The sequence below is a fragment of the Cyclopterus lumpus genome, chromosome 13 (genome assembly GCF_009769545.1).
Source record: "Cyclopterus lumpus isolate fCycLum1 chromosome 13, fCycLum1.pri, whole genome shotgun sequence".
Lineage (NCBI taxonomy): Eukaryota > Metazoa > Chordata > Actinopteri > Perciformes > Cyclopteridae > Cyclopterus > Cyclopterus lumpus.
In genome coordinates this window covers 15,085,682-15,100,391 of record NC_046978.1, presented here as the reverse complement: position 1 = coordinate 15,100,391, position 14,710 = coordinate 15,085,682, and the positions used below count along the sequence as shown (strand labels likewise).

General features: G+C 43.2%; 4 protein-coding genes across 11 annotated transcripts; 2 read left to right on the top strand and 2 right to left on the bottom strand.

The window, feature by feature from the left end:
• Nucleotides 1-20: 20 nt before the first annotated feature.
• cfap45 (cilia and flagella associated protein 45) lies at nt 21-3,769 on the bottom strand. The gene is made up of 12 exons (XM_034548403.1): nt 3,651-3,769; nt 3,433-3,543; nt 2,904-3,013; nt 2,470-2,614; nt 2,209-2,379; nt 1,926-2,104; nt 1,555-1,684; nt 1,233-1,379; nt 927-1,040; nt 598-791; nt 278-502; nt 21-183 (listed from the first exon to the last, which is right to left on the bottom strand). Exons 1-12 carry the CDS (start codon nt 3,651-3,653, stop codon nt 123-125), a joined length of 1,590 nt encoding a protein of 529 aa, XP_034404294.1. The 5' UTR covers nt 3,654-3,769; the 3' UTR covers nt 21-122.
• A 588-nt stretch (nt 3,770-4,357) lies between these two features.
• slc37a4a (solute carrier family 37 member 4a) lies at nt 4,358-9,414 on the top strand. Of its 8 annotated transcripts, XM_034548404.1 has the most exons (11): nt 4,358-4,417; nt 4,598-4,677; nt 4,826-5,178; nt 5,304-5,467; nt 5,823-6,055; nt 6,458-6,701; nt 7,270-7,428; nt 7,543-7,628; nt 8,257-8,370; nt 8,472-8,610; nt 8,770-8,966. In XM_034548404.1, the coding sequence occupies exons 4-11, from the start codon at nt 5,320-5,322 to the stop codon at nt 8,934-8,936; spliced, it is 1,290 nt and encodes a 429-aa protein (XP_034404295.1). In that variant the 5' UTR covers nt 4,358-4,417; nt 4,598-4,677; nt 4,826-5,178; nt 5,304-5,319; the 3' UTR covers nt 8,937-8,966. The 8 variants fall into 8 exon arrangements, with proteins under 8 accessions (XP_034404295.1, XP_034404297.1, XP_034404299.1 ...); XM_034548406.1 differs by having other exon boundaries at nt 4,598-4,672; nt 4,826-5,467; nt 8,770-9,414; XM_034548408.1 differs by having other exon boundaries at nt 4,364-4,413; nt 4,598-4,672; nt 4,826-5,467; nt 8,770-9,414.
• Nucleotides 8,951-11,384, bottom strand: trappc4 (trafficking protein particle complex 4). The gene is made up of 5 exons (XM_034548412.1): nt 11,172-11,384; nt 10,829-11,003; nt 10,261-10,364; nt 9,910-10,036; nt 8,951-9,750 (listed from the first exon to the last, which is right to left on the bottom strand). The coding sequence occupies exons 1-5, from the start codon at nt 11,344-11,346 to the stop codon at nt 9,672-9,674; spliced, it is 660 nt and encodes a 219-aa protein (XP_034404303.1). The 5' UTR covers nt 11,347-11,384; the 3' UTR covers nt 8,951-9,671.
• Nucleotides 11,385-11,607: 223 nt separating this feature from the next.
• Nucleotides 11,608-14,608, top strand: rps25 (ribosomal protein S25). Its single transcript, XM_034548413.1, has 5 exons — nt 11,608-11,661; nt 12,251-12,340; nt 12,466-12,649; nt 14,271-14,453; nt 14,543-14,608. The coding sequence occupies exons 1-4, from the start codon at nt 11,659-11,661 to the stop codon at nt 14,447-14,449; spliced, it is 456 nt and encodes a 151-aa protein (XP_034404304.1). The 5' UTR covers nt 11,608-11,658; the 3' UTR covers nt 14,450-14,453; nt 14,543-14,608.
• Nucleotides 14,609-14,710: the final 102 nt, after the last annotated feature.

The window sequence follows — 14,710 nt, the reverse complement described above, 5'->3', positions numbered from 1 at the left end:
ATGCCAATGATCAAAAGAGTACGACGCCATGAAAGTTTATTTTATTTTTTTATTGATGCCTTCTGTTACATTAGTACTGGAAACATGTTCTTCGTGCTTAAATGAGACCCTGTGTGAGTGGATCAGAGTGCACAGGCCTTCCTCTCCACCTCACTGCAGTATCTTTCCGAGAGCCCTGTAGCCCTGCGCATCGACAAACACACGTCAGGTTTATTCCGTTTAATTAAAGACGAGGACGGCCCATTGACCCCACCACCCCCCCTGAACCCGTACTTACTTGAGCTCCTTCAGCTTCTTCTCTTTGATCTCGTCAAGGCGTACTCGCCTCTGCCGCGCTTCCTCGACGAACTGATTGGCCTCCTTGAAGATCTCCCTGCGCTTGGCCACGGCCGAGAGCCCCCGCTCCCTCACCTGATTTCGGATGGCGTCTGCGTGGTTGCGTGCCTTCTGTTGCTGCTTCTGCTCGTCCTCCTGCTGTCGGACGATTGCTTCGTGTTGCACCCTGCGCGGAGAGAAAGGTGGAAGTTGAACCGTCCCAGTGCGGCATTCTGCTTTTGCTCGGACTCTTATGGTGATGTGGGAGATGAGTTTTCTCACTTCAGCACCCTCTCAAACTCCGCCTTCTCCCGGCCGGCCTCCATCGACAGCAGGTGCTCCTTGCAGTGGACCTGCTCCATCCGAGCCGCCCTCAGCATCGCTTTCTCCTGCGCTTTCTTTGCACTGAGCTCTTTCTCTTTCCTCCTCCATTCCCGGTCGGAGGCCTCCTGGTTCCTTCTCACGCGGAGGTCATCCTTCCGAATGCACAGAGACAAAATGTTTGATTCCAATGAATCTATGTGGGAGGCAAGTGTCTTTTTTAATCTGTTTATAGGATTATGTTCAGCAGGTACCACCTTTTTATGGCAGCTGGATGTTTTATTCCTGACCTGCTCTGACTTGTAGTCTTTTGCCTTTTCTTGGCGGGCCCTCAGCCTGGCAATCTCCAACTCCTTCTCCTTCTTGATACGTCTCTGCTCAGCCTCATATTCTGCCTCTCGCTTCTGCAGAGGTCATACGAGGTCATACGACATGTGAAAGATTAAAACAAACATTTTAAAGACGTAGTAAATCGAAGATGAACTTAATGGGTATAAACTCTCCGTGTATTCCTGTTTGTCTATTTGTAGTTTCTGCTGGTCGCCGGAGAGGAGCGACTATCTCCGTCAATGGAGGTCGTCGGCCTTTCTCCTAACCATTTTGTTTCGCATGTATTCCATGTTCCTCATGTCGGCCAGCTTCTCCTCCTCTCTCCTCTGCTCCTTGGCCTGCATGGTCTCGGTGTTGATGCGCATTATCTCCTCGTTCAGGTGCTGCTGCTCCTCCCTTTTCTTCTCCATGGCCTGCAAAAGAAGAAGACCACCAGTTGGAGAAGAAACAGACTCCAGCTGTACTGTCCAGATGGTTGCGCCCCCCCCCCCCCCCCCCCCCCCCCCCCCAATGAGCTTGTATTTGACCCGTGAATGCTCTCATTTCAAGTGCACTCGTTTCTCTCTCCGCACGGGGCTGTGGCCGCACCTTGAGGTCTTCCAGGTTCATTTTCTCCCGTTTCTCCCGCGTCTGCTCTTTCTCCTGCTCTTTCATCACTTCTTGCATTTGCTTGTCATTCAGATGTTGCCGGATCTGATTGCAAATGTTCTGCATTCCCCTGTGATGTAACACGGGGCACAACCAAACACATGATGGCGTCACTAAAGCCCTTTTCCCTTTACTGCCGATTACAAATTAAGGAATCGTATTAAAGGGAAGTGAGTGGTTTGCATTGGTCAAGGGAATGAAAAGCACACGTTTTCGCTTCACTACAGTGTGGTAAAAGGGTCTTTTTAAAAAAATTAATACATCAAACCATGAATGATTTTGTCGGCGTCTCTCAGTAGAGCTCTCCTCACCCGATCCTCTGCTGTTTGTGCAGCTCATCAATCTGCTCCACGGTCTCCAAGGCCCTGCGGCGCTCCACTTCCATCATGGCATCCAGCCGCTTCTCCTCCTCTGACAGCTCTGCCTGGATCTGTTTCTTCTCATCCATCTGGACGTCACGTGTGGCTTGGCACTGAGCAGCCAGGATCAACTGAGGGTATCACACACAGAAGTATTGATGACAGCGATACGAATGATCGGCAGCACTGCCAATGATCGACGGGGTCCACTTTCACGTCCACAGCTGCTTCCTACGTTGTTGAGCTTTTTGATCTCGTCCTCTTCCTCCATCTTTAAGGCGTTGGCCCGCTCCAACAGGCGCTGCGCGCGGTCCCGGGCCTCTAGCTCCAGCTCGGTCAGGGCCTGATTCTTCATACGTGAGAGGTCTGCCTCGTGGATTTTACGCTTCATTTCCTCTGCAGCTCTCTGGGTGAGAGTTATATAAAAAATAAAAGAGTGAAGGGCTTATTGTAAATCTGCATGTTTAAGAACAATATTGATTGGAGTGCTTCTTACAATGCCCTCCTCTTTCTTTCTCTGATGGGCCTCCCTCACGGCCTCCGGCTCCTCCTTGGTGAGAACTCGAGCCGTTGAGGGGATCCGCTGAAACTCAGCTGATGGCAGAATGACAGAATCCACTGAAGGATCCTTCAATGGGATCCTGGAATAATGACAGGTGGCTTGGTTTATGTGCTTTTTAGGGATTCAGTGCTGCATAAACACTGAAATGTGAGCCCCTTTATAATATTGTGACATTTATTATGTATCGCTATGATATACAATAGCTTTATAGGGATTAATTAGAAAGTAAATACACATTAGTTGCTCAGCATAGTGCCCACCTCCGAAAATGTTCTTAATATCATTTTTAATTTAAATTGAGCTACTTAAATCTTCATCTATCTTATCAGTTGAGAGAGTTTGCAGTTCATCGGTGACTGTTAGCCTACCTGAGGTTGCGAATGAGGTCTTTGGTGATTATTTGAATAGTCTCTCTTTCTTGGTTCCTCCTGGACGGATTCTTTGGGGCCTTGGAGGCCGAGTTTCCCGGCTTGTCCAACTGTGTCGATGTCGGGACAGAGTTTGTTAGCATCATCTCACAAACCCAAGTTTACCTTCTGATCTCTCCACCCTTGCAACCAGGAAATGAAATTAGCGCCTGCAGCTCGCCAGATATAGTCAGGGGTTAGGGTTCCACGATTTTGTCCATATTTTCTAATATCTGGTACCACTGACTCTGCATATACAATTCTAAAAATGTCAGAAGTGGCACATAACAACTTGGATGTACTGTAGAAATGTCCAGTGACAGGTGAGGGGGTCAATGTATGACCCTGCTTGCAACACATAACACTCAGTAACAGGTGTTTAAAAAATCAGCTATGACCCTGAGGTCATTGCAACATTATATTATAACTAAACACGTAATGACCTTGTCTATGGGGGGAGGGGGTCACAGTACGTGCCATCCACACTCACCGGGTTTGGGCCCCCAAACAGGGTTTCATCCACCTGGGAGGTGGGGGCCAGCCTGCGGTAGCCGCGGATATAAGTGCTGCTCCTCGTCTTGGTGGAGCCGGATCCCCGCCTCTAAACCGGGATAGACATAACCACACATGCGTGAATACTTATCCGTTCACTATTAATTGATAATTAAAAAAAAAAAAACGGGTCTCCCAAATGAACCTCAAACGTACCATGGTCCTCGGTTGTTGGTGTCCTTTGGTCACAAATTCCAAAGACTGACGGTATGAGCTTATTCATGAACCGGACGACTTCGCGACACCAGTTGATAGTTTGGAGATGTTTGTTGTCTGTTACCATGGGGATACATGCCCGCGTGAGCAGCTCGAGTATCATTCAGAACATCGGAATTAATTAATTAGTACTGCACAGTTAAATATATAACGTATGGGGTTATTGCTGCTGATAGGGGTATTACATATAATATGTTTAAATTAAATTAAATTAAATTAAATATTATGTAATTAATTAACAACACTACACAACTATCGTTTTTTTCTGGACTCGACGAAGGATTTGATCCTAAAAGCAATGTCACCTTTAAAGTTGTGAATGTCTGTATGACAATATTAAATGTCTAGTTTAGACTCAGCAGTCTACGAATTATGGAAGCCCATTTTCACCACTTTTGTGAAAAAATAAAGATCCTGTAGTGTAAGTCATTATAATGAGATACTATCTCAAAATAAGGACTTACTAATGAGTAATAGTACTAGTTGTAGTAGTAGTAGTAGTAGTAGTAGTAATAGATAGTAAGTCATAATGATGAGATAGTATCTCATTATAATGACTTTATAATGACTTTATTTACATATCGAATAAGTGTAATAAAAAGCCTACGGGTAGTCACACGGAACCAAATGCACGGAGCGTGTTTCATGACGAACCCAACACGACGTTGCACGTACTCGTGATGGAAAGTGGAAAGTTGGCCAAGTCAGTATGTAAATATTATTTTTTTATTGTCTTTTTTTCTTCTCTATTATTGCAGAAAGTGTACTACGTGGCAACTACACTATTATGAGAATGAAACGTTTTGTTCAGCATGACAATCTTCAAAGGTGAGCGTCACTTTTATGGAAACCGAGGCGACGCTAATTGGTTCGTGTATTAAATACAGGCATGCAGAGGGTTGTTCGCTTCCACTAAAGACTGGCTTGGTCTTGCCTCGTATTTGACACACCACCTATCTGCAGTTAAGTATGGACAATTATGTCGTTTTTATCTTTACTTTAACTTAACAGACACGTATTGTATTCATGTGTGCAGTTATAGGGCATGTCTTATTCCCAATGACTTTGTTATGCAACTTTCTACACATTTTGAACCCACTATTTCTGTCGGCTAGGTCTTGTGCCTGGTGAGGATCACCACAGTTCACACACCCCATGTCTGCTGTGACTATTGGACTCCACGGTGAATCATTAACCACATCGATATGAGCACTCCTTCCATAACATCCTCAGATGAAGAAACAGCAACAGATGACAGAAAGAACAAATTGTTCAAGGAGAAGGATCCCCTTTTTTTGTTTTATAAATAGGTGCCTAAAGAAAACAACAGCTCACAGTCTGATTGGTTTCCCTCTCCAGTACTTCTGGCTGGCCTGCAGCACATTGATACCAACCCAGATGAAATCAGCTCCGGGTCAGAAAAGTTGACCATTAACGTCTCTAACTGATTGCGAGCACATCTCCACTTGTAAGCAGCGGAGTCTGAACAGTGGATCCTGTATCAAAGTTCACTGTCAAGAAGTCTGTCAAACGACAGGAGGCTGCTGCTTTTTCTCTGGATTGGTCCTCTTATTATATATATTTTTTTAACAGGACTAAATCTGCAGCCATGGCGACAGCAAGTTATGGATACTACCGAGGGACTATATTTCTGGCCATGTTTGTCGGCTACACACTGTACTACTTTAACAGAAAGACTTTCTCTTTTGTGATGCCTTCAGTCATGCAAGAAATTAAGCTGGATAAGGATGACCTGGGTATGAGACTCTTGATTTATCATCAATTTGTATGCCAGATTGTTGTATTTTACACATTGTCTACATACAAAGGAATATCAGTCACAAGTTTTCATAGTAAGGTAGTATTTTTCATGAACATTTTTTTTTTTTAAACTTGTAAAAATCGAATTGTAAAAATCTCAAGATGGATGAATTATTTACCCTCAAAAAAGCCATACATGCTGTTTACATTGACTTATCCCCACACACTATAGTCCAGTTATGTTTCTTGGTAGACGGTTGCTTGACTGAACTATGTCAGAAATATTTATAATTTTTAATGTTTTAATCTGCAGAGTGTAAACTTCTCTCCCACTGCCCTTCCTTTGCTAAGGCATGATCACCAGTAGTCAGTCTTTGGCCTACGCTATCAGTAAATTCATCAGTGGCGTGCTTTCGGACCAGATCAGCGCCCGCTGGCTCTTCTCCATTGGCCTGTGCATGGTGGGAGGCATCAACGTGGTCTTCTCCTGGTCCTCCACTGTCGCCGTCTTCTCCGGCCTGTGGTTTCTCAACGGCCTGGGCCAGGGACTCGGCTGGCCTCCCTGCGGCAGGGTGCTGCGCAAGGTACCTCAGCATCAGGCCAGTGTGTCCGCGTTGCAACATACGGACATCCGATTCAAGATGTTTTATTTATTTATATATATATATATATATATATATAAATAAATTAGCTTTACCTCAATACATTTTGAGTGTTCCTCAATATTTGCCAGTGGATGTTTGCAATGCCTGTAAGCCGAGTTGAAACCTGTATTATAATGTATGCACAGCACAGTGTGAGTGAAAAGCTCCTCCTCCCCTCGTTTGACCTCACTGATTTGTCGCCATCATGCAGTATGGCAACTGTGTCACATGACCGTCATGCAGTTATTTACCTGCTGTTCAAATCAGAAGATTGCACTGGTTAAATGATTTCATCCCTCCTGTATGTTCCACATCCTTTTATTTCCTCTCCTCTGCTGTCAGTGGTTTGAGCCTTCTCAGTTCGGGACATGGTGGGCAATCCTCTCCTGCAGCATGAATCTGGCTGGCAGCTTGGGCCCCATCATTGCCACGGTGCTGGCCGAGAGTTACGGCTGGAGGACGATTCTGTTCGTATCTGGCATTATTTGCGTGGTGGCCTCCTTTTTCTGTCTGCTGCTCATCAAGAACGAGCCTCGGGATGTGGGCCTGCCCAACATAGAGGCAGCAGCCAAGAAGAGCAAAGGAGGTGAGACTTTGCTTGAATGATTCATAATAACTTTTTATTTTTGTACTGGCAGTACATATACTTAATATGTGGTTGTGTGTGTGTGGTTGTGTGGTTGTGTGGTTGTGTGGTTGTGTGTGGTTGTGTGTGTGTGGTTGTGTGTGTGTGTGTGTGTGTGTGTGTGTGTGTGTGTGTGTGTGTGTGTGTGTGTGTGTGTGTGTGTGTGTGTGTGTGTGTGTGTGTGTGTGTGTGTGTGTGTGTGTGTGTGTGTGTGTGTGTGTGTGTGTGTGTGTGTGTGTGTGTGTGTGTGTGTGTGTGTGTGTGTGTGTGTGTGTGTGTGTGTGTGTGTGTGTGTGTGTGTGTGTGTGTGTGTGTGTGTGTGTGTGTTTTCGCACAGCATGTGCCTCTTATGTTGTGACTAAAGGTCGGTGTGACTCTGTGCACTCTGTACCCAGTGTGCCCCTCTTGTGCCATTTGTAAACAGGCAATGGGAGAAAGAGGCAACGTTGAATTGTTTCATTAATCTGATTAGTAGCAGAGATCCTTCGGTGTCGCATATTACTCCGTCTTCTGCCTGCTTCCTGTTCAGGATCCTCCAGTGATGAAAGCACCCTGTCCGAGTTCCTGCTGTCGCCCTACCTGTGGCTGCTGTCCGTGTCCTACCTGGTGGTGTTCGGGGTGAAGACCGCCTGCACCGACTGGGCCCAGCTATTTCTCATTCAGGATAAGGGCCAGTCTACACTTATGGGTATGGAAGATAGTGTTTGAGTAGACACCCCCAATTTATGCTGGGAAATATGCTGAGAACTCCGTTTCGTCAGATGATATTATACCTTGTGAATCACTATATTCTTCTTCATAGGTAGCTCCTACATGAGTGCGCTGGAGCTCGGAGGCCTGTTGGGCAGTCTCACAGCAGGTTACCTTTCTGACAAGGCGGTGGCCAAAGTGAGTTAGCATATAGTACAGATATGAATCATTTTGAAATGCTTTTTTTGTCATAGGCAAAAGGTACTGATTACAACCCGTTTCCAACAATATGGCCCATATGGATGTGTGTTTCTTAATGTAATAATTATGTGGTTATCCTATAAATACACCTACTGCCCTAAGGGGTTCATTCAGGTATGTGCACCACTACTAATGTACCCTCTGGCCAAGAAAGACAATGGTGATAATGTAGAAAGTGGTGGTGTTGTTTTCCCCAGAACCTCTTAACCGACATGTTGATTATTCCTGGCTTGCCTTGGTCTTCCCTCATATTTCCACAATATAACTTCTTATCTGTTTTAATTTTTGTAAGATGCCGGTTAGTCATCCGCTCTTCGGCCTCCACAACAAACAAATAATGTCATATATGGGTACCCGATAAGCACGGAGGACTGTGAAAAGGGGTTCACTGTCACTCAGCACGCAGAGGGTAAACATGTGATGAACACCTCGCCAAAATCGAATCGCACTTATTCAGCCCCATAAATGACAATACATTTTCTCTCCAATTTATGATTGAATGGAAATGGAATTTAACAACAAGAGAAACCAGTATAACCATTATTTATTTCCTTATATTGTACAGCAAGGCAAGAGACTCTATGGCAACCCTCGCCATTTCATCCTGATCTGCATGATGGCTGGAATGTGTGTGTCCATGTACCTGTTCAGGATCACAGTTACTCCCGACAGCTCAAAGGTATCTGGTCCAACACGGACATCCCAACAAGGAATAACTGAAGGAAGAGACTCTTAGATGCGTGTAAACCTCCCGACTGTGCCTCTCGTCTGTACGTGCAGGTGTGGGTACTCAGCCTGGGCGCCGCTTTCGGTTTCTCGGCTTATGGACCAATAGCGTTATTCGGAGTTATAGCCAATGAGAGCGCCCCGTCAAACTACTGCGGGACGTCACACGCCATTGTTGCCCTGATGGCTAACAGTAAGTTGAGTGGTTTTTCATCACTGCACATATGGAAATACAGCCTTGACACGAATAATACAATACAAATAGTTTCTCAGTGACACTGTTGACTTGGTTTAGTTTATATATTGTCAAATAATTTCTGATCCTTGGGAGTGAACTTGTCTTCTACTCCAGTTGGTGGCTTCCTGTCTGGACTTCCATTCAGCACCATTGCCAAGCACCACGGCTGGGAAATGGCCTTCTGGGTAGCAGAGATCACCTGTGGTATCTCCACGATTGGATTCTTCCTACTGCGCAACATCCCCTCCAAGATGGGTCAAGTGTCCAAGAAGGCCGAATAAAACATCACACCTCATCTTTTGCACCGGATGAAAACTGGATACTTTAAAGCCATCATTGTATTTTATTTCTAACTTGATTTTTTTTTTTACCATAGTACTCTCTGTCTGACAGGACATGAACATAAATTAAGCCCTGAGACATTGAGTGCCTTTTCTTGAAAATAAATAAATATATTGTTTGAAAGGTGCAGTATTTACACTCTGCAAACACAGGATCAATAACAGAATGTAAATTACTGGACATTATATTTGCCATATGAATGTGGCAAAAACAGAAAAGTTGACTCTTTAAGACACTTAAAGATTCTAATTATAAGAGCACAAAACTGCCTCCTGGTTTAAACTGGTATATTATACAATCCGTTTTTTTTTTTTAACTTTCTAATATTGAATCATGAAACAGAATTACAAGATTTTTTTTTTTTATAGAAAGCAAAATGTGTGGTATTCAATGTCTTGAATAAATGATAACTTTGTTGTTGAGTTTCATAATTTATGCTCAATGCCAAGCATCACTTATGTCAATAGAGATGCAGCCAAAAACAAATATGTGAAACGGTATGTAATTCATCTTCAAGTATTTACAAAACAATGTATTTACAATGTGTTAACTGACAGTCTGATACCAACTTGGGGGGAAAAAACAAAGAAAATCCACTTTTTTTTAGGGTTCATATGAAGTCAGTGAGTGTTGTGGTTGGAAATCATCGCACATTATATCTAGTCTTCTCTGGTTCAAGATCCGGCTCCAAAGTTCCCCGCTTTCTCTGCGATCTCCAGTGCACCCTTCAGATTCTGGTCAAAGAGTTCACACCTGAAAATCAAACATTTACAGTGACATCAGAGGATGCAAGCAATCGGACGTGTGAGTGTTTGACATTTGATAAGTAACAAGTACAGACACGTATAAAAAAAAAGAAAAAAAAAAAAAAAAGAATGGAAAGCGACATCATCCTGGTTCTCTCGTGTTTACCTGATTGGCATTTCCAGAGAATAAAATGGGTTCTTGAGAGCAAAATCTGAATAGATCTCATAAATCTTCCTCAATAGAGCATCAATACCAGATTGTCGAGGGTCCGCCAGCACGATAAACTTTATCCCTGGAAGAAAAGCAGTGGAACAAGCAATGAGAAAGACATCCGTTTAAAAATAACTACTGTCAAACGTCCAATAATTAAATGTTGCAACATTGTTGTTGTTTTTTTTAAAAAGGCGGATACTGAGTGGGTAGATTTTGTAATGGGACTTAATTTCACTGTCTGCTTACTGACAACAAAAATCATTGCACGGGTCTTTGTTTCACCTCCAGTAACACGCTACTGACCTGTGAGAGTCTGGAAGCAGTGGAGTTTGAAGACATCCGTTTCCAGCATCTCAATCCCTGAACTGCCAACGTCAGGAGACAGCTGTGAACCTATAGCAAACAACCTGGGGGGAAAACACAAGGAGAGGCTACGTCATACATGACAGGGATCCACGGATACTGACTGGTGCCAAAATGATCTGTAGTAAGCGGACTCAAATATATACCTCATGCATCACAATAAATGGTCGGCCTTGTACTGTGATTAGTAGTGTGAGTAGTAGTTTTAAGCATGGAGCAAACTAGAGGTGAAGTGGGTTGGTGAAGAGATGCAGAAGCATGCACGTTAAATAAGTAGAGCCTTGTTTCCCTTAATTTAAACTTGTACAAGCCTAAAAAGGATGTTGGTGTATGAACGTCACCACTAATGGATATGAGCTGTAGTTATAGTCCCGTGTTGCTGTAGACATAGAGGAATGATCTTCATCTTTTGGGGAAGGGGGACAGCACTGGTGTGTGTGATTGGTACTCGACATTGTCAGAAACGCATCAGACCCAGAGATCTCTGGTCAACGTGGATATGACTTACGAGTGGAACATGGATGCCAGCATCAGCTTCTCGTTGGAGCTCAGGCGTGCCCGCCCGAAGCGAATAGACACCGGGTAGTTTGCGGGATCCTTTAAATATTCCAGGGTGTCCTTCCCGTCTGCCGTGTTCTTGCCGAGCACATCTTCCCCATTGATGGACAGCACTGCGTGGCCCACTGGAGAAAAGACAACACGCGCACACTTGGACGTTTCAGAAAAATACAGGTTCAAACAGAAGCTCAATCAAAAAGAAGAAGCTGAATGAGTGGGAACCACTTCTAGTAAACGGAGCTGGCGTCACGTTAGCTGGCAAGCCGAGCGAAGGCTCCGCTCCAATACGTCACCTCTGATTCCGTCCCGCTGTCCGAAAGACACGACGACCTTTTCGTCGTGATGCTTGAGCACAAAGTCCAAAGGGTAGCTGAACGTCTTCTCGGCCTCCGCTCTCGGGACATAATTATCGTATTGGTAAATTAAACCTCCAGCCTTGTTCACCACATACACACTGAAGATCACCATCTTGGCAACTTCCTGTCCAGCTGACGCGTGTCACGTGACAGCTGACGTTGCGAAAGGACAGCAAACACAATACAGATAATCATACTTAGCTCTTTTTGTTTTGTTTTTGTTATTACTTTTAAATTTGTATTAAACTCAAACATCTCGGTAAAACTCTACATTTTAATTGGTGAGCCAATAACAACGAAAACATTAAAACATGGCAGAACTCAGTTTCCCATAAGTCCCTCTTCCATTTCCGCATGTACAGGTTGTCTAAGGGGCTCTTGCACGGGTGGACTTCCTTTCGCACCGACATCTTGACGAGGAAACATGGTGAGGACGGTTATTACACGTTTTGTCGAAACAAATAAAAAATGGTCCACCTTTCCGTCACTAATGTCGAGTTGTAGTTATTCGGATTATTTAACGATTGCACTGTGCGTCCATACGATGTAACCGGTGAGCGCGAGTAAAGGTTTAACGTGTCAGATTTAGACTCATTTAGCGGTTAGCTAGGTTGCTAGCTAGCGTGCTAACTCCATGCTTTCATGTGGAACTGGTGAAAATGAGCCGGACAGAGTTATCACTGACAATTTCTTGAATTGTAAATATGTAAATATATGTACCCCGTGGTCGTTTACGATGAATAAACACAATATTTCTTATTAGAACAATGATAACTACCAATGTCAATTGTGAGCATTTAATGCTTTCTCAGGGCCGCAGGCCAGGCCATCCAATGCTGGCCAGTAGAGTTAACCTCAAACTGTTGCCTCTGCCAATCAGCTGAGCATTTCTTCTCTCATCAGCATGCTTTTTTTTAATACTCAACGTTAAAGCATAACGCTGACATGTCCCACGTGTGACGTCAGCACAAGTGTCATACGGTGTGAAGGGGTTATAACTTGTCTTTGTTTTTTAGCCTCCCAAGCAGGATAAGAAGAAGGACGCGGGGAAGTCCAAAAAGGACAAGGACCCAGTCAACAAGTCCGGAGGCAAAGCCAAGAAGAAGGTATGTTAGTGGTTCCTTCATATAGAATTGTCGCTTTACATGTGATGTATCTAAATAACTTTTGATCAGGCATATTACAGAGCTTTCCTAATCAAATACACTATATTTATGTGTGATTTGAGCAGAAGTGGTCCAAGGGAAAGGTTAGGGATAAGCTCAACAACCTGGTACTCTTCGACAAGGCAACCTACGAGAAGTTGTACAAAGAAGTCCCCAACTACAAGCTCATCACCCCAGCTGTTGTGTCTGAGAGGCTGAAGATCCGTGGCTCTCTGGCCAGGAACGCTCTCCAGGAGCTGCTTGCTAAAGGTGAATATTGTTTCTGCCCCAGTAGTGCACACTGTATTAGACCAAGTACCTCCTTCCAAGTAATATATTTAGTTTGTATTTAATACATTAAGAGATTGCCTTGATTGCTGTATAAGTAATGGGTGTCTCAGGTGTGGTTTGCACTGTACTCCACCTTCTGGTTGTTACTACTGTTTTCGTTGAGGTGAAATTTGAGTGACCGTTCAATTGCTACACTTTCATCGTAGCTATTCTTTAGATATAAAAACTAAAAGACCCTTCATCTGAGTGATGAGGGCAATGTAAGGTTATGAGAAGTACAACATAATCTTTCACATGTTGTTGAAGAATCTAATGGCAACATTTAAACAGTTTTGTTGCTTACATTGTTTCTGGAAGTTTTGACCAGTTTGCTTAGTTGTTGGTCAAGCAAGGTTATTTTAGTTAAATGTCTGCATAGGTTTACAGTGTTTATTTTGTCACCGTAAAAAAAAATAGATCATGGAAAAGTCAATTAGTAGTTGAACATTAGAGCTGAGTTTAATGCTTCCTTCAGCCTCTTAATCTCATCTGCCAGAATGTCTTCTGATTTAAATCCAGAAGGTCTGAACAGCAACAATAACATGTTTTTGTCATTACAATATTGTGACGCCACATTAAGCTTGTGTCATTAATATCCCTGTCAACAGCACTGCTCATTGGCTTTGTCTTAAAGTATATAAATGCTCTTGCACTATGTATCCATGCTAACACATTTTTGTGGCAGTTCTGTCATTTGTTCCCAAATAACTGATTTACATGAATGATGTCTACTGCCAACATCACTAATCATAGCCCCAGCATTGTTTTTGTCATTTCTTTTGAAACATCACTCTTCTCCGCAAGAGATATGTAAAAGTACAAATTGCAAAAGGCACAACAGAGAATGCAGTTTCACAATATTTTAGTAATGTAGAACGTTCTTGCTTCCCATCAAGCAACCCGTTTAGATAACAAATGGTAAACTTGGTTTAGTGTCTTTTCTATACGAAACTTGCCACCTGTAACAAATGAAGGGTTTGCTCTCTGTTGGAATTTAAAAGTACAGCATTGTAAAATGTATTGAAATATAGGAACGTTGAATGAATTGGGTTACCCATTGCGTTTCAGTGAAATTGCCTCACAGGCACTTGAATCTACGCAGCTTGAAGGCTATATAAAAAGTTGAAAACTTTTAATCTACGTGAGGGAGAAACAAGTTTTCACTGACTGGCTTTGTTCTGATAAATGAATGTGTATTAATTGTCCCACACAAAATGGAACATCATTTTCCAGGAAGCTACAGTAATATTTGCCACTTCTCTGTATGGTGCCAAAAATAATTTGTTCTTAAACTGCAGGAGTTCTTTTCCAGTCATCTCTAAAGGCTGTGGTAATACTAGTTGTGAGATTTAACGGTTACATCAACTACGTAGCTGAAACGCATTTATCGCTTGGCTTCAAATCGACAAAAGACATTAGACACTTTGACTTGCATTTAAATTTGCCGAATTAACAAATTGACTTGTCGAGTGAGATGCACTGCAGGGAAACTAAAATAAATGAACATATAAAATACTAAAGAGAATATGCTTGTATAACATTGTTCTGCGTTGTCTTCCAGGTATGATCAAACTGGTGTCCAAACACAGAGCACAGCTGATTTACACACGTAACACCAAGGGCGGAGATGAGGAGGGAGCAGACGGGAAACCAGTGGAGGGTAAACCAGAGGGGAAACCAGAGAAAGCCGACAAAGCAGACAAAGCAGCAGAGAAGGCAGAGAAAGCCGAGAAAGCATAATCAGGTACAACAGAAATCATAAATCTGCAGGAGGTATTTAAAAAAAAAAAAAAATTGCATCCTCTCTGACCTGCATCTTTTTCTGTCTTGCAGGTTGTCCTGTGTTTCCGCTGAGCTGTTTGTAATAAAAGGTGAATAAAAAATGTAAAGAGAAAATCACATCTGTGCAATTGTGTGCTGTTCATGTGTCAGTAACTGGATTACCTGCTAGTTTGGATTTGGATTTGGATTTTTACAACAACGTGTTTTACGTGGTCACAA